The sequence below is a fragment of the Terrapene carolina genome, unplaced genomic scaffold (assembly GCF_002925995.2).
Source record: "Terrapene carolina triunguis isolate 2854851 unplaced genomic scaffold, T_m_triunguis-2.0 Scaffold68, whole genome shotgun sequence".
NCBI classification, from domain to species: Eukaryota; Metazoa; Chordata; order Testudines; family Emydidae; genus Terrapene; species Terrapene triunguis.
The window spans coordinates 63,688,955-63,711,408 of record NW_020664419.1 but is presented as its reverse complement, the minus strand read 5'-3'; the positions used below and the strand labels follow the sequence as shown (position 1 = coordinate 63,711,408).

General features: G+C 42.2%; 1 protein-coding gene across 1 annotated transcript in view; it reads left to right on the top strand.

The window, feature by feature from the left end:
- Nucleotides 1-22,454, top strand: part of OSBPL8 (oxysterol binding protein like 8) — a 189,228-nt gene that overhangs the window by 143,687 nt on the left and 23,087 nt on the right. The window contains exons 7-10 of the mRNA XM_026648813.2: nucleotides 781-882; nucleotides 2,506-2,709; nucleotides 12,915-12,999; nucleotides 15,962-16,133. Of these exons, the coding sequence (XP_026504598.1) occupies nucleotides 781-882; nucleotides 2,506-2,709; nucleotides 12,915-12,999; nucleotides 15,962-16,133 (563 nt within the window). The remainder of the gene's footprint in view (nucleotides 1-780; nucleotides 883-2,505; nucleotides 2,710-12,914; nucleotides 13,000-15,961; nucleotides 16,134-22,454) is intronic.

Genomic DNA, 22,454 nt, shown 5'->3' with positions numbered 1-22,454 from the left:
AATGAAAAGTCAAAACAAAGTAGTCCAAGATGAAACATTTCAAAATGGTCAAAAAGAAACATTTCAACTCTTGAACAATTTTTTTCAGCTGAAACTGTTTGCCAAATTTCAAATTGTTTTTGGGTCCTGAAAAATGCAATGATGAAAAAGCAATTCATTGAAGAAACTTTACCCAACTCTTGAGGTGTTATAGCCACAGACCTTAAAGTGGTCGGCCACCGTGAGAGGAAAATGGCATCACTGAATTTCTACTGCAAAAAATAGATAAATAAAAAGTAAATACTTTGATGTCCCTCTTTCATTATTTTTCAATGTAATGGACATTTAAACATGCATACCTCTCCTAAACCCAAAATCTGCACAATTGTGCCAGTGTATGAGAACTTGAAATTGACTACTAATTGATTATAAATAAAAGTGAAACTAACTGGTCTACTTGTCTTTCTGATAAGGAGCAATGGAATAAACAATAAAATAGTTAAAAATAAGTGACTTCAGTTATTTTAAAAAAAAAAATTAAGGTGATGTTTGTAACATTTTTTAATTTGACATTAGAAGTGACTTGTCTTGAAACTGAGCAGGGAAAAGTCTTGTGTGTTCAAGACAAACATTCTTCCACATTTTAAAGCTGCTTCTTTGTCTATATTGTTACAGGTTGAGCTTTGCACCTTACAATTTTCCTGAGTTTTTGTTAGTTGCAATGTTTTTTTTATTGCTCTGACTTGCTTTTTCCCTGTGATTTAAAATAGTTTTACCATCTTCTATATTTGTTAATTACAGGTTCAAAAGAAAAATTACAGGGAAGAGAAGAAGAGAGCTACGAAAGAATTGCTTAGCACAATCACAGACCCATCAGTTATTGTTATGGCCGACTGGCTGAAGGTCAGAGCTTGAGTGTGAAACCTGAGTTGAAGTTGTAGCAGCTGCCTGGTGTTTACCTACCAAAATAGAAAAGGCTCAGAATCTTGGTGGATTGCTGATTAATGTTTTTCAACTAGCAGAGCATCTATTAATTGCAACCCAGAGGCTCCATGCTTGAATCCTAGGGGATAACTGAGGAACCTGGCTGTTACTTACTGCAGTCACCATAGTGACATTGATCTAATATGTACAGCAACTAATTTAAAAAACTAGTTGGGGTTATGGGGTTTTTTTTGTACTTGTTGATTTTATACTTGATCATAGAGAATTCCTTAATTTCTGTTAGGAGTCACAAAAGGAAGGTCAGTAATCTTCTTAGGTATTTTAACACAGGTTCCTTCTTGCACATCTCTTCCTCTTTTTTTCCTCTTTCCTCCCATATGAAATAGCTATAATCCTAGAAGCTTATTTCCATAGAAGGGATGAGACGTTCATCTGTCCCAAACAGTGGGCAGTACCACCAGCAACAGGGCATTGCAAAAGCAGTGTGGGTACTTTCACAGAGATTGAAGTAAATGGCTTATGTATAAGAGGTAATATTTACCCTGCTCATGGAAAAGCCTTACTAAATAGAAGGATTAAATCAATACTACGGAGGTCAACAAATTGGTGTTTGGTCAGCCTGATAGGGAGGTATAAGTTCTAGAGTGGCCAGAACTTAATCACAAACATCCAGACCCCAGACTTTCAAATCCAAGGAACCCAAGAACTCTTGGTGGTGCACAAGAGGAGGTGCTCTCTTAGATAGCCAGTGACCCAAGCCAGATCTGGAATTTTTATATATCTATACATTGGTTGTTAACACCTTGATTTCTATTCAAAGTCAAGTATTAAGCACTCTGAGACCTGTTATGACCTACCATCACTAACAAAGAAAAACCTATTGCTGGCCAGTGCCAGCTGACTTGGGCAGGGGCTGCAGGGCTGTTTCGTTGCTGTGTAGACTTCTGGGTTCAGGCTGTAGCCCAGGCTCTAGGACCCTCTGAGGTGGAAGAGTCCCAGAGCTTGGCCTCCATCCTGAGCCCAGAAGTCTACACAGCAACGAAACAGCCCTGCAGCCCGAGCCCCGTGAGCCTGAGCCGGCTGGCGTGGACCAGCCGTGAGTTTTTCTTTGCTGGGTAGATACACCTTAAGTAGGCAATTGCATTCTGCAGCAACTGTATCTTCTGAGTTGCATTCATAGCAATTCCATTCAGAGTCTATTATAGTAAACCCATATGTCATGAATAATATTGCTAATGGTAAAATACGCTCTGGCCGTGGACACTCCTGGGGAATCCAGAAGGAATCAGGGATCCAGAAGTACTTCCAGATTTTGAACCAATGTGTACATCACTTGCATAACAAGGGTAATATTCACCATCCCTGGAAGGAGGAATCTGCATCTAAACATGTTTCTGCCACAAGGAAGTACAGAACACTGTTGTAGAATCAACAGACTTACTTTATTTTGGGTAAAACTGTCAATTGACTTGGATTCAATTTTCCTTTCAGCAGGAGGGGGATGACTTTGATATTTATTTTTGACTTTATGATATTTATTTTAATTGTGATGAACTAAACCCAATTGTTAATATTTTGTAGATTCGTGGTACATTGAAAAGCTGGACCAAACTGTGGTGTGTGCTGAAACCAGGAGTATTGCTCATTTACAAAACCCCCAAAAATGGCCAGTGGGTGGGAACAGTGCTCCTGAATGCTTGTGAACTCATTGAGCGGCCTTCCAAAAAAGATGGCTTTTGTTTCAAACTTTTCCATCCCTTGGAGCAGTCCATCTGGGCTGTTAAGGTTAGTGAACATCCATTCTTTAAGAAGACATTGCAGAATGTGTCTATGTTCCCAGTCTTACACGTAAGAGGCACTACGCTTTTCTATATAGTCATCAGTGTTATGTTTTCTGGCTATTCTTAATTTAATTCTGTGTTAGTATGGTGTCTACTGCTGTACTTTTCATCCAAAAGAGTAACTATGTGACCTCTATGATTTATACTGGGTAGATCACATGTTGGTTACATGAATAGATTAATCTTTTGGGGAGCCTTTAGAAATACATAGGATGCTATAATCTTTGCTGAAGAGCATACAGTGTGTTTCATGTAATGTGTCTTGCTGAAAAGTCTTTCATTCAATATTTATAAATAGCTATTTCATTTCTTTAGATTTGATACTTGAGTAAATTAATAACTTCATACAAAAGCACTTGTTTTAATTGCTTTTGTACACAGCAATAATGATGGAGACCCTGTAGGCATTTGAAGCTTATATATGATTCTGTATTTTGAAACATAGTGGTGGTGATTATTTGAACAGTAGAATCCCTCCCTTAACAAGCGCTCCACATTTACCAAACAACTTGGACTCGGGGGCCAGAAGCGGGCAATCTCTCCTGTGGACACTAGATGGCGGTGCATCATCACATTTTTCCCATTCTCTGGTTTATCCAGAGTTTTTTGATGATCTGATCTGGCCCTGATCCCAATTAGACTGAATAAACAGGGTTCTACTGTATTGCTTACCTCCTAACAGCCCTACTAATGGATGAGGAATTTATTATATTCTCTGCATTCTGCATCTGACACACACATGCAAAGTACTTCTGCAGCTGTTTCATGTCATGTCTCATTGGTGATGGAGAATGGTAACTTTCTTCTTCATTAAGTTCAGGCAGTTAAAGTAACATTTATTCTGAGGAACTGTTGTCTGTTTGGAATCTTATCTCTTCTTAGTATGAAATACTCAAAATATTAGGGTTTTTTATAATTGGTTGTAGATTTACTATAGTCTAAAACCACTTACCCTACCAATTTCTCATTGTTTGTTTGCTGCACACTGCTTTCCCTCATTCCTTTCCTAGCTATATGTATTTTGTGGTTAATGTGACTTAAAAGTTCAATACTTTATATGCACCTACATCAAGAAGGTTGTTAACAGCTGTTTGACTAGGGTGACCTAGCTCTGCAGAAGTTGACAAATCAGTCTTAGGCTGAGATCTGCATAAATCAAGGCTATATTTCCTAATTGCTTGAACGTTATTAAAGGTAGGTCAAATTTTAAACCTGAATAAATCAATATTGTCCATTTTAAATGTACTGAGGGCTATTGTGGCATTTGTTCGTTCTGGTATGGCTATGTACAGTGGAGAATTATTAGTTTTAGTTAGAAGTCCTTGTTAAAATGAAGTCGTCTTCCCTATCCTATCCCCCCGTCAGTAAAAGCAATCCGCTAGTGAAACTATAGATCCTGTGGGAGGCAAACTTTCATAAGGATAGCAGCCGGTAACTTTACTCTCCAATAAGCTTTCACCATTAGGCTCACAAGAGAAAAAGCTTGTTTTTCAACAAAGAACAAGAACATAAGAATGACTATACTAGGTCAGACCAAAGGTCTGTCTAGCCCAATATCCTGTCTTCCAACAGTGGCCAATGCTAAGTGCCTCAGAGGGAATGAACAGGATAGGAAATCATCAAGTGATCCATCTCCTGTTGCCCATTGCCAACTTCTGGCAAACAGAGGCTAGGGACACCATCTCTGCCAATCCTGGCTATTAGCTATTGATGGACCTATCCTCTATGAATTTATCTAGGGTTTTTGGAAACTTGTTATAGTCTTGGCCTTCACAACATCCTCTGGCAAAGAGTTCCACAGGTTGACTGTGTGTTGTGTGAAGAACTCCTTCCTTTTGTTTGTTTTAAACTGGCTGCCTATTAATTTCATTTGGTGACCCCTAGTTCTTGTGTTATGAGGAGTAAATAACACTTCTTTATTTACTTTCTCCACACCAGTCATGATTTTATAGGCCTCTATCATATCTCCCCTTAGTAATCTCTTTTCCAAGCTGAAAAATCCCAGTCTTATTAATCTCTCCTCATTTGGCAGCCATTCCATACCCCTAATAATTTGTTGCTCTTTTCTGAACCTTTTCTAATTCCAATATATCTTTTTTGAGATGGGGCGACCATATCTGCATGCAGTATTCAACATGTGGGCTTACCGTGATTTATATAGAGGCAATATAATATTTTTCTGTCTTATCATCTATCCCTTTCTGAATGATTCCCAACATTCTGTTCGCTTTTTTGACTGCTGCTGCACATTGAGTGGATGTTTTCAGAGAACTATCCACAATGACTCCAAGATCTCTTTCTTGAGTGGTAACAGCTAATTTAGACCCCATCATTTTATATATTTAGTTAGGGTTATGTTTTCCTATGTGCATTACTTTGCATTCATCAACATTGAATTTCATCTGCCATTTTGTTGCCCAATCACTCAGTTTTGTGTAGCAATTCGCAGTCTGCTTTGGATTTAACTATCTTGAGTAGTTTTATATCTGCAAATTTTGCCACCTCGTTGTTTACCCTTTTTTCCCAGATCATTTATGAATATGTTGAATAGAACTGGCCCCAGTACAGATGCCTGGGGGACACAAGTATTTACCACTCTCCATTCTGAAAACTGATCATTTATGCCTACCCTCTGTTTCCTGTCTTTTAACCAGTTATTGATCCCAGGAGAGGGCCTTCCCTCTTATCCCATGATAGTTTACTTTGCTTAAGAGCCTTTGGTGAGGGACCTTGTCAAGACTTGTTCACACCCAGTCTGGAGAGACACCACCACTCAGAACTATGTACACAAGATGTATATGTACTGCAGAAGTCCTTCTTTTCCCTAAGTGCACTTTTCATAGTGTCTGGTTCCTCCATCTGGCTGACTGCGCATGCCTTTCTATAGTAGTTTGGGGCCAGTCACTTATCATGCTCCCTTGATGTTATGCTCTTCCAGTCTACAGTGTATAACGGGTTGGCAACCTTTCAGAAGTGGTATGCCGAGTCTTCATTTATTCACTCTAATTTAAGGTTTTGTGTGCCAGTAATACATTTTAACGTTTTTAGAAGGTCTCTGTCTATAATATATGACTGAACTATTGTTCTATGTAAAGTAAATAAGGTTTTAAAAATGTTTAAGAAGCTTCATTTAAAATTAAATTCAAATGCCGAGCCCCCTGGACCGGTGGCCAGGACCTGGGCAATGTGAGTGCCACTGAAAATCTGCTCGCGTGCCATAGGTTGCCTACCCCTGGTGTATAACCAGTAGTATCCATTCTGTTGTGTTTAAACCAGTCTGAGACTTCAGCACACTAGTTGCTTGGTTCTCCCTCAGACACTCAATATTTCAAATATTGTCTTTCTGAGACTCAATCAGATAAGCTGAAAAAGCACTGCAAATATATTTCCATGAATAAACTGAGTTTTTAAAACATTCTTCATCCACCCCCTTATTGTTTGCATCCCTTTTGCATTCACTTTCCACAAACAGCCAAGACATTTTAGTTTTACTGGCATGAATGTGCTGTGGAAAGTGAACTTCAGAGTCTTATGTTCACTTACAGCAACTGAAGTTAAAATTTACCCATGAATGTTTGTACAGGGAGTGCTAGAACTATCACCCAGTTAGGGAACAGAAACAATACAGTGTAACTTCTCACCGATTGCAACTAACCAACACATCTACAATAGTGAATATCAAAGACTCTCAAAACTATTTGCAATCAATCTGTACATTTTTTAAAAGTATCTAATGTTTTCAGAAAACTGATACATTATAGAAAATCGTAATTTACAAGCAATTATTCCATTATCAAAAAAGTTCATTTGTTCAGTTATTCACTGCAAATTACTCATTCAGTTTTACTCATTGTACTTTGCCTGAGCATCTAAGCATATCACTATCATATGCTTTATCCTGAATGATGATAGTCTGGTACAGAGTAATTAATGTATCTCGTATAACCCAAATTAGAGTCCAGGTAACTTGTCTCACTGACAGACTTCTGGCCTCAGACTGTAGTCTCGCCACCTTAAGATTTTACACATTATCACAATATCCTTCCCCTTAGTTAAGGCACTTTCTAGATCACCTACCCATATTGCTCATAACATCTTGGATCTGTGGTGATCTATACTTGGAGGATTGACAGCTCTTCCTGCATAAAAAACTCTGGTTTCTTCCAGAGTCTGACTGTTAACTCCCAATCTTAAAATGTCCTTCTTTCTAAATATACTCTTCATAGACCCACCAATACCTTTTGTCTCAATTCTGAGGACTTTCCCTTGGGGGACAGTTCTTGTTTTTAATCTCTGTAATAGGAGTTCAGAAATTCCTGGCTATGGTTGAGACTAGCACTAGCCTATGTACATTGTTTCTTTAACACTGGCTGTTCCATATGATAGCTTCTAAAAATCACTGTCGTCTTTGAGTGATTGTTGTATTCCACTGTGGTTTACACACGTGCATCAGGCACCCAAAGCCGGAGAATTTGCAAGTAATGTCCATTGGGTCTCACATGCACCCTGGCTCACCTCGTGTCTCCGTCCAAGGGGATAAAGGGTGGGGCAGACCGACTGTCTCTCCTGTTACTTCTCACCACCTCGTGGTCTGCGTTGGAACCTCCAGTGTCTGTAGCTTCAGCTTCGTCCTAAAAAATAAGAATTAGATTTAGCTTTGTAAATAGTTTTAACAATTTTTACAGTTTATGATAGTTTGCATCCCTTCCTCTAAACCCTCCTCAGTACTGCGTCTGGGGGCCACTGTCATGAGAATATTCTTAAACAAGAGAGGGACTCCCTATTGGGGCGAGAAGCGATAGAACACGTCCCTCCTCAATACCAAGGGAGCAGGTTTTACTCAACTTACTTCCTGGTACCCTAAAAAAGGGTGGTTGGAGACAATCCTTGACCACTGCCATTTCGATCACATCATTTGCAAACTCAGATTTCACATGGTCATGTTGGCATCTATAATCCCATGTTTAAACCAATCTCAGCTTGGTTTAACATAAGCTTGTTGCATTTCCTCTCCACATTGAGGGGGAGGCAAACTGGATAATAAATTCATACTGGTCAGGGTTTTGACCAGGGCAGGATGCTACAGCTCTGGGGTCCTAGGCTGGGAAGCTGGTGGTTATTTTGGCTGTAGCCTCTCTTTTGTTGGTTTATGCAGTGGTTGGTCAGAGAGCCTGCATGTAATTGCAGCTGGGTTTGTCCCTAGCTGTATGAATGCTGGAGGAAGTGTAGGACCAGGAGCAGCTCTGCAGCTTGTCACAGCAGCACAGTGTGAAAAGGAGCCCAGGCTGTTGGGTCAGAGGGCTCAGTGGTACCCCAGTTCCAGGTGGCACCCTGGGGGGAACTCCTCACATCTACTCCCAGGGTGATGCTCTCCATCTTCCTTGGTCGGATCAGTTCAATTATGCCTTTCCTTTGCTACTGCTTCTACCATGAGTTTTATGCAAAATCTGGCAGGGCAGAGGTCATCCTGATCGCCCCTTACTGGCCCCGACAGTTCTAGTTTCCCCACCTCCTACACGTCATCCCGGCTACTAATCAACCTCCCAATGTTTCCTGAACTCCTGACCCAATGGAACAGCAAGATCAAGCACCCTGATTTGCGTCCGTTCCACCTCAGGGCTTGATATTTGGATGGGTATCATCGTTAGAATGTTCAGTTGGGGAGTGAACCTAACCCAGCCTTGAGAGACATTCTTTCTAATATTAGGAAGGATTCTATTAGAAGATGTTACTCCTGGGAGGATTTTGTGCCAAAAATTTAAAAATTCTGCATATTTTATTTGTCAAAATAATGTAATATAATCACATCAGTTTCAGTTGTTTTACAAGCAACAACTATGGCATCATTTCAGAAGGTGCCTTTCCTTGATATCTGCAAAGTGGCCACGTGAGGCTCTGTTCATGCATTTGCAAGACATTATGCCCAGGTGCAGGACTCCTCTGCTGATACTTCCTTTGGGACTGCAGTCCTCCACTCAGCTCCACCGTCTACATCCTCACACCTTCCTCCTACTTCAGTAGTGCTTGTCAGTCACCCACGGTGGAATACAATAGGAACCATCACTCGAAGAAGAAGAGGAAGTTACTGACCTGTAATGGAGGTTCTTCGAGATGCGTGGTCCCTCTCTGTATTTCATTACCCTCCCTCTTTCCTCTCGGTTTTGGATCTTCTCTGATTTGCAGGAGAGAGAGAACTGAAGAGATGGTTGGTCTGCCCCACCCTTTATGCCCTCGGATGGAGGCTCGAAGTGAGCCAGGACATATGCACGGACCAACTGACCTATTTTCAAATTCTCCAGCTCCGGGCACGTAGTGCACATGCATAACCCACAGCGGAATACAGATAGGGACTGTACATCTCTAAAAACCTCCATTACAGGCCTCTAACTTCCTCTTCACTTGCTTTTGTTCAAAACTTCTTGCTTTTACATTCCCTCGTCTAACTTACCAGTTTCCCATTAGATTCATTGGGGGAAGTCCATCCCCCAACACCCAAACAGGTTTTCTTATCAATTAGGCTGATTGACAGTAGATTTAATGTAGCCTCCAACCATGACTACAAACCTAATGCAAACCCCTTTACCTATCAGTTGTCTTAAAATTTCTCTAACTTATCTCTTTTTAGAGTGGGCGCTTGAGTGGTGTTTTCAATCTTTTATCCTCTAAGCACACTTGACAGAAATAGAAATATCTGTAGGAATAGCACTGTTTACAAATTCCAGATGTTTAAAACATTTCTTTAGAGTTTATTTAGGTCTGTCAAGCAGTTAAAAAAATTAATTGTGATTAATCGCACTGTTAAACAATAATATAATACCATTTATTTAAATAGTTTCGGATATTTTCTACATTTTCAATATATTGATTTCAGTTACAAAACAGAATACGAAGTGTACAGTGCTCATTTTATATTTATTTTTATTACAAATATTTGCACTGTAAAAAACAAAAACAAAAATATTTTCCAATTCACCTCATACAAGTATTGTAGTGCAATCTCTTTATTCTGGACATTGAACTTACAAATATAGAATTATGTACAAAAAAATAACTGCCTTCAAAAATAAAACAATGTAAAACTTTAGAGCCTACAAGTCCACTCAGTCCTACTTCTTGTTCAGCCAATCGCTCAGACAAACAAGTTTGTTTACATTTGCAGGCGATAATGCTGCCTGCTTCTTGTTTACAATGTCACCTGAAAATGAGAACAGGCGTTCACGTGGCATTGTTGTAGCCAGCGTTACAAGATATTCATGTGCCAGATGCACTAAATATTCATATGTCCCTTCATGCTTCAACCATGCATCCATGCTGATAAGAGGTTCTGCTTGATAACATCCAAAGCAGCGTGGACCGACACATGTTCATTTTCATCATCTGACTCAGATGCCACCAGAAGAAAGGTTGATTTTCTCTTTTGGTGGTTCAGGTTCTATAGTTTCCACATCTGAGTGTTGCTCTTTTAAGACTTCTGAAAGCATGCTCTACACCTCATCCCTTTCAGATTTTGGAAGGCACTTCAGATTCTTAAACCTTGGGTCGAGTGACGTAGGTATCTTTAGAAATCTCACATTGGTACCTTTTGTGTTTTGTCAGATCTGCAGTGAAAGTGTTCTTAAAACAAACATGTGCTGGGTCATCATCTGAGACTGCTATAACATTAAATATATGGCAGAATGCGGATAAAACAGAGTAGGAGACATACAATTCTCCCCCAAGGAGTTCAGTCATAAATTTAATTAATGCTTTTTTTTTAACGAGCATCATCAGCATGGAAGTATGTCCTCTGGAATGGTGGCCAAAGCATGAAGGGGCATACAAATGTTTAGCATAACTGGCACGTAAATACCTTGCAATGCCGGCTTCAAAAGTGCCATGCAAACGCCTGTTCTCACTTTCAGGTGACCTTGTAAATAGGAAGCGTCCAGATTATCTCTCATAAATGTAAACAAACTTGTTTGTCTTAGCAATTGGCTGGACAAGAAGTAGGACTGACTTGTAGGCTCTAAAGTTTTACATTGTTTTGTTTGAGTGTAGTTATGAAACAAAAAAATCTACATTTGTAAGTTGCACTTTCACGATAAAGTACTTGTATGAGGTGAATTGAAAAATACTCTTTCTTTTGTTTGCCATTTTTGCAGTGATTTTGCAATAAAAAATAATACAAAGTGAGCACTGTCAACTTTGTATACTGTGTTGTAATTGAAATCAATATATTTAAAAATGTAGAAAAACATCAAAAAATATTTAATAAATTTCAATTGGTATTCTATTGTTTAACAGTGCGATTAATCACTATTAATTTTTGTAGTCATGATCGGTTTTTTTGAGTTAATCGCATGAGTTAACTGCGATTAATCGACAGCCCTAAATTTAATTTGAGATTTGTATCTGGAGCTTTGCATCGCTTCCTGTTCGGAGACAGAGTGGCACACTCTCCTGCTGATTCCTCTTGCAGAAGGCACTTGGAATCTACAGTGAGGGGGGTCATAGAAGTATCTAGGACAGATAGTATCCTTGTCACCTACTCATAAGTCCATTTCTGTGAGGGGAGGAAGGTATGACGTTGTGCAGTCTATATGGTTTTATAAAAACATGATAATAAGTGAATATAATGTAACTGGGATAGTTTTATAAAAATTTGATAAGTGACTATAATGCAAATGGGATATGCTTCGTGCAAAAGGTCTCTTGTAAGGTATCATTACAAAGCTTATAATCTACCGAGTATGATCATCTGATTTGTATAAATGTACCACTCTTGTATCTAAAACTAGAAATATAAAACATAACTCTGAGGGCCTATTGTAATTATGTAAAGTGTGGGCCATTAATGATGGTTTGGAATCTTGATGACTCCCATTAACAAGGACCATTGTCTGCAGATGACTGTGTTTACCTGTGAGTCTTCCTGTATATGTGTGTGCTGGCAAGTGAGTAATGAAGTCTTGCAGTGACATGTGATCATGTCATCTGAACTGGAATCCATCTTTAACCTGGTGCTTTTCCAGTGAGGGGGCGTGAAAACCCAGAGGGACAAAGAGTTCCCGCCTTATGCAAAAGATATATAAAGGGGTGGAAGAGAACAGAGGGGGAGAGGAGCCATCATGGAGAAGCCCCTAGATAACACCTAAACTGGAACAAGAGCTGGACCAGGGGAAAGAATTGTGCCCAGGCCTGGAAGGTGTCCAGTCTGAGAAAAACTTACTGAAGCATCTCTGAGGGTGAGATTATCTGTATTTAGTTTGATTAGGCATAGATTTGCGCATTTTATTTTATTTTGCTTGTGACTTACTTTGTTCTGTCTGTTACTACTTTGAACCACTTAAATCCTACTGTCTGTATTTAATAAAATCACTTTTTATTTAGTAATTTACTCAGAGTATGTATTAATACCTGGGGGAGCAAACAACTGTGCATATCTCTCTATCTGTGTTATAGAGGGCGAACAACTTATGAGTTTGCCCTGCATAAGCTTTATGCAGGGTAAAATGGATTTATCTGGGTTTAGACCCCATTGGGAGTTGGGCATCTGAGTGCTAAAGACAAGCACACTCCTGTGAGCTGTTTTTGGGTAAACTTGCAGCTTGGGGACAAGTGATTCAGACCCTGGGTCTGTGTTGGAGCCAGACTGGAGTGTCTCGCTCAGCAAGACGGGGTGCTGGAGTCCTGAGCTGGCAGGGAAAACAGAAGCAGGGGTAGTCTTGGCACATCGGGTGGCAGCTCCCAAGGGGGTTTCTGTGATCCAACCCGTCACAGAAGGTACCTCCACCATAACCTGACTTAGGGGAGGAGGCAAGGAAACAAGGTAAGAGAGCACAGGGTGCTGCTGATAGGCCAGGTCATAGAAGTTATTTGCCACAGCCAACTAAAGCCTCCAGATTAATTTTAAAAAATAAATTGGAATAAACTGAAGACCTTTCTCTTTAAAGTATGGTTCTCAACTCAACCCCACTTTAAGATAAGTGTCTGAAGAGGAAAATCCAATGAAAGGAGGCAACTCATCTACAGAACCATATCTTCATTAGTTGTTGCTGTGAGTGACAGTAGAGCTTCCTGCATTGTAATCAGCTTGTTACTACAGCAAACAAGCCATGAAACAGCTGATTCAAAATAATGTCTAAGGGTGTTGTATTCATATATTTCTAGGGTCCTAAAGGTGAAGCGGTTGGTTCTATAACTCAGCCGTTACCCGGCAGTTATTTGATCATCCGAGCAGCTTCAGAATCAGATGGTAAGTAAATTTCTTGTTTAGTTTTTATTTTTCATTTTTAAAGTGCTTGCTTATTAGAGATTCAAATTATTCCATTTCTCTTGTACAGTGTGTAACAGCATCATATTTGCAGATCCGTAGTTCAATTGAACGTGCTCTTTTTATTAACCCAATATATTAGATAGCTATAATGCAAGCATTTTTATTTCATATCATGAAGTAACTTTGCAAAGTTTTAGTAGTTATAAATTTTGACTTCTTTGAACTAAACATTTGAGCCTACTTAAAAGAGACTAACAAACACTGCCTTGTAGAAGAGGTGTTAGTCCACATTAAATGCCAAATATCTTGGAAGATTCTAAATTAGAAAGAATTTCAAAAGACTATTATTGTGTAAACTTTGGTGAGTAGCTGCTATTCAACTGCACTAGTTAATTAACTTAGCACTGCAATATACATTTTATATAGGTCTTATTGTTGAAAAGGTTATGGCCAACTTAAAATCTAGTAAATTTCAAGAAATGAATGAAAAGTAATTTCATGACCTAGTTGTCCTAAATTCGCTTTCAATTTATTTGGTTTTATAATCAATTTCTTATTTTTCAAAATGCTTTTTGCTGTCCTATTGCTGTTGAAAGACCCCAGAAAATTGACCAAACATGGGAAATAGCAAAGATGGCTAAACATAAAGTATTACAGTGAAAAAAACAGTTTTTTCTGTGATCTTTCAACTATAATCTTTGGTCTAGTCTATTAGAGTTCTTTGGGTGTATCAACAAAACAGGGACAGAAAACGGAGGAGGAATAAATGGTCAGTTTTCAAGATGGCAAAAAGTTAATGGCTGGGTGCCCCAAGGTTCTGTTCTAGGACTGGTTGGTGTTTGATCCCTTTTTCAAAGCATTACTAAATTGAAGGGCAAATTTTGCATATGACAGAATTATTTATGTTAGCCAAAACTAGAGAAGGCTATAGGGAACAGCAGAGAGATCTAATAAAGTTAGGTGACAAAGCACAATAGCAGATAAAGGTCACTGTTGTGAATGGAGAAATGGTACATTGGCAGGAATAATTTGAACTAATCAAACATTAGCTGGGGTCTGAATTAATTAGTTGGGGAAAAGGTTGGTGTTCTTGTGGACCACTTGGTGAAAACGTTTCCTCGGTTTAATTGTAAAGTTAAAATGTAAGTATGTATAAAGAATGGAATGTCTGAATTGAACATTTGCTGATGTGTTTTTGTAAGCAGGTGCTTTTAAGAAAGTACTGAAGTTTTATGTATTCGCAGTAAGGAACAAAAATATTGCAAACAGGGAAAGAGAATTCAGTACAGTTGACACTCCATGCTTGAAAGTTGAGTTGGCAGGCAAAGAAGGGAGGTGGCAGTCTGCCTCTATGAGGGAAAAGGCATATCTGCTGTGGCTTCTTCTGTTATAACTAAGGTTAAGATTTTGTCTCTGTTACTTTTTGTTTATTAAAAATTCACAGAAGCCCATGACCTGTCCGTGACTCTTACTAAAAATAACTGACAAAAAAGGGGAGTGAGGGGTCCATCGCCTGTTGAAATGGATCTTTAATGGCCCACGGCTGGGCAGATTGTTACTGGTACCAGTGAAAATTCAGGTTCAATTTGCTCAATGCACAGCAACTTACTTAAGAGAGAATCACACAAGCAGTAAAAGGTTATGTAATACGTCCTCCTAATAAGCTTCAATTCCCCAAGCATAAACCCTCAGTAACTATCTTGGCCCTACACAGTATCCTGGCAGGCAAACAAAGCAGGTATAGCTACCAGTCCTAGATAGAGACTTCTTTTCTTCTCTTCTCTTTTCAAGTACTTGGTTACTCTGAGGCCCTCTGGTTTCAAAAGTCCCTCGTAGCAGGGTGTTGGCTACCCCTAAGACCCTCTGTCTTACAGCATCACAGACCTCTTCAGATGTTAATTGGAGAGCTCACTAACGAACTAACTCTGCATGTATGGTATCCTTAACATTTATACCCCTTGCTCTCAAAGGAGTCCCAGAAATATGCCCTGTGGGCGTTTCATTACTGGTTTTTCTAATTAATATTTTAAAAGGGACTGCAAAATAGACAGAGACCAAAGATCAGTTGACATTTACCCTCTCATCCATCATTCACTTGAGCTCTTATTGTGGTGCCATCCTAACCATTCAATACCAAGCTCACTGATAGCATGTTTTCTGCGTTTTCTTTACTTTTGTGAGCTGGCCATCGGCTGACATGACCGGAGTTCCAAGCTGAAACACGCACAGATAGAGTCTCTGATTAACAATTCAAGTGCAATTTCAGCGGACTCGGTAAATTTCCATACAAACGGTCTGATGTTAAGAGAGCCCTGCTCCCAGAATCCTCTAGCCAATTCAGACATACCAAGCCATACCAAACTCATGTTCACCACGTTCATTCATATCAGTCACAGTAATTCACAATACAAATTTGGCACCATCCCAACATCACCCATCGCTGCTGTCGCTCGCGGCGGCTGGGAGCTCTAGAGTCTCCACCACCCCACAGAGGCTCGGAGCTCCGGGACTGGTGGCTCGGACCTGCGGGGGCTCCCGCCGCGGCTCGGAGCTCTGGGGTTGGCAGCTGAGAGCTCTGGGGCCCCCGCTGGCTGACAGCTCTGGCCCTGGGGCTGAAGCAGAAAATGTCACAGAGGTCTCTGGAAGTCATGGATTCCGTGACCTCTGTGACATAAACGTAGCCTTAGTTATAACATTCTGGTCTATGATCTTGCCAGTCCTACCCTGGAGTCCCTTTCACATCTAGACAGGGAGTAAGTTATTTTTATATTTTAGGTCTGGAATGATATTAAAATCCAAGTCACCTAATGTCTGTGGACTAAGTGCATTTATTATTCTAGTATGTGCCTTTCAAAGGTAAGGTATGGGGGGGGCCCTAAATAACTCATCATTGTGAAGTGAACAATATCAAATTCCATTACTAACAAGCATCTATCTTTAGGCAGGTGTTGGATGGATGCTTTGGAACTGGCTTTGAAATGTTCCGGTCTGCTTAAACGTACGATGATTAGAGAAGGTAAAGAGCATGACTTGAACTCTTCAGCAGAGAGCACACATGTTTCTCTCTATGGCTTATTGCGTGCTAACAACTTACACAGTGCAGAAAGCTTTCCGTAAGTAATCAAGCCCTTAATTTTATTCTTATAAGAAAGTTACTAAAACTGGTGTAAAATTCTTAAATTGTTTAGGCAGATCTTTGAATTTGAAATGATAATATCAAAGTGGAAACCTTCTTAAGATTGGAATTCCTTTTGCCTCCTAATGCCCCTTAAAGAGCTGTAATTGTGTATTTTTTTTAAAACTTAACATTTAAACCGTGCAGATGTGGGTTCTTTACTTGATGCTCTTCAAGTAGCTCTGTTTATTCTCACTTACGAGTACCGTGTCTCCTTATGGTGCCTTGTGGTAGAACCATCTTCTAGCAGTATTAGCTAGGGAACTCTTGTGCCTCCCCCTCACCCCCCCAATGTCACACCGCGCCAAAGGCAAGGCTATACAGAGGGCGGAACACCCTCACCACCTCAGTTCCTTCCAACCACATGCCACAAACATATGTGAACCTCTCCGGTCTCTTCAGAGCTGGGTTTTTTTCTTCTTAGATAGTTACTGTTAGCTGTTGATTTAGTCGGTGATTCTTTTTCAGTTCTGTGATATGGCGGAAGTGAAGAAGCTGGGTTTTAAGAGGTGCGTTTCCTGCCCAGCTATCTTCCGGGTACACAACGACCACGTGCACTGCCTCAAGTGCTTGGCAGAAAGACATTCGCCTTTTGATTGTTTGATTTGTAGGACCTTTACTCCCAGAGCCCACAAGGACTGGGAGACTCACCTGCAGCGCCTACTATGGAAAGAAGCTCTCAAGGCCAGACCCTCTGGTTCTGAGCAATCCTCCAATCCAAGGTTGCAAAGGCCAGTCTCTGCCTCTGTTGTTCCCCCCAACAAAGGACCGAAGGGTTCCAAGAGGCTGCATCCCGAGTTGGGACCAGACCCAATCCCTGTGGCTTCCTCAGTTAAGATTATGAGGTGACACATGGCCAAACTGAGGGCCATGTGATCGGATACCACTGCCCAGTTCCAGAAGAGAGGCCAAGACAGTTGATCCACCCTCATTGGTGCCATACTTTGTGCCTCACAGCTTTCTGATCCTGAAGGAACTCATGTGGTGGTACGGCTAGGATCAGCTTCAAAGTCCACTTACAGATGTAGGAAGATGGAGTCCATTGGTGTGCCAGAACCAGGGTAGCTAGTGCCTTTGGTGCTGTCAGTAATGACACTGAAGAGAGAGGGGCATAAGGACAAAGTGGCCACGGTGAGCAGTTCTGGTTCCTGGCACAGGCATCAGAGCTGTCAGATCCATCTGATTCAGACCAGGGCACTACGGCTCCGAAACGCAGACTTGTTCAGCCTTTTGCGTCAGTAGCAAGGGAGATGGACTTACATATAACACTGGATTTGATATTGTCTCCATCTTCAAATCTGTAGTTTGGTTCCCATTTTGGTTCCAGCTACATCCTCAGTTCCAGAGAGTTCAATCATCATGGCAGTCTAGGTTCACCTTTTGATGTCGCTGCACATGTCTGATCCAAGAGTGAAATGCAAGAGGTCTAAGAGGAGGCATGTTTCCCCAACTCAAAGATCATCATCTTTGCCCCTGTCAGGAAGAGGAGGCTAGAGGGCATCAAGGTCCCTTTCACAGATTCTCTTATGCTCCCTCCTTCTAAGATCCCTACAGGATCTCCCCCAAAAGCTGGCTCCTTATATCTTCTGCCAGATCTGTAGTTGTCCCTGGTTCACTCTATTCCAAATCTAGAGTTTTATCAAGAAGAAGATAGAGGAAGAATGCAGAGACTGGCAGAGTTTTTACAAAATGTGTCTCTCTGTGGTGGGAGTTCATCTGAGGAATCAGGGTATTTTTGTTAACCCCTGTTTAGATGACTGGCTACTGAAGGCTTCTGTGAATGAAGATCTGTTAAACGGTCTTCATGACCAAGCTCTTTTCAGATTTAGGGCTCTTTCTTCACCCAAAGTCGATCTTCTGCCCTTCACAAAGGACCCCTTTTATAGGCGCTATACTAGACTCCATAGAGCGGAGAGCTTTTCTCCCAGAGTATAGATTTATCAAAACAAGCCAGTATTTGTTAAAGATCCAGAGAGTAAAGTTTTTCAGGGGTCTTATGGTAGCCACTACTATGTGACGCTGTTTGCCTGTTTGAGAATGAGATCTATGCAGCAGTAGATGCCTTGGTCTACAGACCAAGTTGAAACAGTTTTCAGTTGTTGATATCCATGCTTTAGAGGATGATAGTGTCCCTAGACTGGTGGTCAGTCAGAACAAATGTGCTCAGGGGTGTATGGGTCCAACCTGGATAGTGACTTCAGATGCATCAACCAAGGGCTGGGGAATCTTCGTTTCTGAGTGTTAACTTTATTGGAGCTACTTAAGTAGTGAAAAAGCTTATATTGACAACCAAGAATACATCCATTATCAATCAGTGTGTTAATTCCTTCCTGGAGTTAGTCTAAAAATATTGCCTTTTGAGATCTCTTTGGTATCTGATCTTGCTTGCTTGCTTCCTTTTCTATGTGCCATGTTTTTAAAATGTATTTTAGTCTCTTTTTTAATCTTGTAAGACATGCATAAATTCCATCCTCAAAAGTGTATCCTGTAGAATGTAGCACACAGGTACTCTTCATTTGTAAATAAGTAATGCTTGTCTTTTGACAACAATTTCTATTTTTAAAACATTTGTTTCCAGTTTAGAGCATTACAGTTTTAATATTATCTGCTGATCCAAAGTAAACACATTGAAGACTCATTTAAGCACATTTCTAACATCTCCCTCTTAGTGCCTTTTGGCTCCTGCTCAGTGTGATGTCCCAGCTTGCACTCTACTAGTGACATCACACCCAGAATAGAAAGATATTGGTAACCAAATCCTGTCTCAAGTTTGAGTTTGGTTTCCAAATAATCTTCAGTGGTGGGTTTATCAGAATGGATGCTGGGGTGCTATGACACACTGAGAGGAAGCAGTGATAACAGAAGGGTATTTGTCTTCACCTGAATAAAAAGGTATGTTGGAAATGTACTCAAACTCCCCTTTTCTACAAGTCCACATGGTACATGCTAATCCCCATTTTGGGTACAACTCCTAACTGCAGATACAGGAGAAAAATCTCAGCATTATGACTTCTTCCCCTACGTGATGGTTGCATTCATATTTACAGCAAAGAGAGTTCCTCTGCTACGTGAACGAGCTTTTGCATACTTGATACTTTTGTTCAGAGAATCTTCACCTGATGCTTTTATTTTCTGACAGGATTTGTTTACTATCATGTGCATGTATCAGTTTTTTTGCCCTTGGGCATTTCCAGACTTTCCAGTGTTTGAATTTATTTAAGTTTAACCCTGTATTTCTTGGCTTTCTATTGCTTGTTTTTTTGTTTAACTACAATATTCTTGTAAGGTTTTTAACCCTTACGTTAATGATGTACTTTCAACCCTACTGTGGCTTAGTGAAGATTTTTGTCTGGGCATTTTCTCAAGGTTTTAAAACTTTGAAATATTTAACATGCATAGGGACCCTAGACTAAATGAACTGAGAGCCCTATAGGGCACTGGGAACCAAGGAACTCTGTGGAGTTTAAGACTTGCAAGTGACCCTGGATTGTCGTCATCTTCATACACCCCAGTCTTCCTCACTCCACAAGTGGCACATGGTAATGGTGTTTATGGAAATCATGGATTCTTCAAGTGCTTGCTCATGTCGATTCCATTTTAGGTGTGCGTGTGCCCACCTGCGCGGCCGTCAGAGATTTTTGCCTTAGCAGTATCCACAGGGTCGGCTGTGGCGCCCTCTTGAGTGCCGCACCCATGCATTGGTATATTAGGCACCGCCACCCCTATGCCCTCTCAGTTACTTCTTACCGCCCGTGGTGATTAGTTGGAGCTCCTTTCCTTGCATGGCAAGGGCTAGCATTTTCGTTCCTTCTGACTTCAAGCCTTAGGGCTTTGTAAATAGTTTGTTTATAGTAGTTAGTGTTAAGTAGTTGTTAAGTGTAGTTCGAAGTTAGAGTTCCAGTGGGGACTTTGCCCCAGGCGGGGCATGCCCCAGTCTCTGGGGTTTAAGCCCTGCGCAGATTGTAACAGGCCTGTGCCTGTAAGTGATCCCCATAGCAGCTGCCTCAAGTACTTGGGAGAATCACATGTGAAGGACAAGTGTCGTATTTGTAAAAATTTTTGACACAGGACTCTAAAGGAGTGAGATATTCGTTTGCGGGCTCTCCTTATGGAGGCTGGTCTTCGTCTGGCTTCTGAGCCATCCCGCCAAGACTCGCCGAGTACCTTGGCCTCAGTGTGCAGCGCACCCCCGGCACCGGACTCCACCCGGAACTGCTCCCTGCCGGTGCCCAAAAAGAAAACAAGGAAGCACTGCTCCCCAGCGCCAGGCAAGAAGGGTCATGGGTCATCGGGCAAAGGACCCAGTTCAGGCTACCCGGCCACTCCAGAGCCATCTGTATGTGCCTCCCCAGTTGGGGCCCTTAGCCCCTTGAAGGGTACACCATGGACTCCCAGGAGCTGTAAGGGACCTAAACTCCTGACGGCATCAACGCCTTCCCAGAAGTTCCCCCAGTGCCAAGAGAGTAGAGGCCTCTGCCTGCGCTGCCGGCACCGCACGTGCTGCAGGAAACAGCAAAGGCTCCCTTCAAGGGCAAGCCAGCTGCTAAGACCCCTCAGGGGCAGTGGAGTGCCACACGATTCCTCTGAGATACGGCAGGTCTCCCCACCTCCCCGCCTCAGATCTCCCGACTTGCAGTCCAGATCCTCTGGGGCTCACCCTCAGGCACCGTGATCACGATCCCCGCTGTCTCGACGCGGATAACCTAGGGGAAGATGCTGGTCTCCGTACTGCCAGCACCGGTCATCCTCTTGGCGCAGATCTCGGTCATCTGTCCCGTGGGAGCGCTCCCCGTCTTGACCATGGTCCCCCCCCAGCACTGGTCCCCTCGATACCAGCACTGATCCTCTTACTCCGGGCAATGGTCTCCGGTAGTGACAGTCAATGGGCAGACGCAGGTGTCGATGGCCCCACCGTAGTCACTGGAAGGGGATTCTTCTGGTACGGAAGGGCAGGTCAGCCCCTCGTCCAGACTCCACCGGTGCAATTGGGCACCCAAGGCTGTGTGGACATGGATAGCGCCACCTTGGCCACACGGCCAGTGGCCAGCACAGTGGCCTTATTGGAGCGCGTGGGGCATGCCGGTCATGACAATGACCCCTTCGCACTGCTCATCTGCCACTGCCTCAGAGCAACAGTTGGCCATACCGATGGCACTGGGCTCGGTGCATGGGTCACGCTCAGAGGTCGGGGTAGAGGACACTGCACCCACCCCTAAACCTTTCTGCCCCCATGGGGGATGATGCCCCAGGGCCTCCTCAGTCTTCATTTTCATCCCAGGACGAGGTGGTCGCGAGATCCTTGAGGTCCAGACCACTGGACAACTTTAAAGAACACCAGGCTCTGCTTCGACAGGTGGCCGAGAACTCAGGTCTAGAGGTGGAGGAGATGGCTGGGCAGGCAGACACCTTGTTTAACATCCTCTCAGCCTCTACCCCTGCCCATGTTGCACTACCAGTGCATGACGGAGTCCTCAAAATTTCCAAGCCCTCTGGCAAACCCCATCATCCAGTCCTCCCACCTCCAAAAGGGCCAAAAAGAAGTACTTTGTCCCAGCCTTTGAGTACCTTTATATCCACCCACCTCCGCAACTCCCAAAAATAGAGGCCAAGAGACTGGACCTTTTGGGGAGGAAAATTTATTCGACTGCCAGCCTGGAATTCCGGGTGGCGAACCATCAGGCCCTGTTGAGCAGATATAGTTGTAACTGATGGGACTCCCTCCATAAATTCAAGGAATCCCTTCCGTGGGGTTTGGCCCAAGAATTGGGCACCCTGGTAGAGGAGGGCACCGCGGTGGTTAGGTGCTCCTTCCAAATGGCGTGGAACGCGATGGACTCGGCAGCTAGGGTGGTTGCAGTGGTTATGAGGCACAGCTCCTGGCTTCAGACCTCCGGCCTCTCCCAAGAGATGCAGACCTCCAATTGGATGGGAACGATTTCTTTTCAGAACAGATGGATGCAAGGCTGCATGGGATAAAGAACACTCGGGCCAGCCTTCACTTGCTGGGCATGCATACGCAGTAGTCTGCACAGAAGCAGTTCTAGCTACCCCTGCCACCAAGGCCTTAGCAGCCTTGTCAGGGGTCTGCAAGGAGAAGGGATAGGAACATAAGTTTCAGTCGCCACCACGCTTCCTCCTTCCACTCACCTGTGCGGTCCGGCTTGGCAAAGCATCCCGGGGGCCAGAAGCAGGATGTTAGAATTCTGCCATCTACTCCAGGACATGTGTGCATGAGGATTCTGCTCCCTTACCTTCCTTT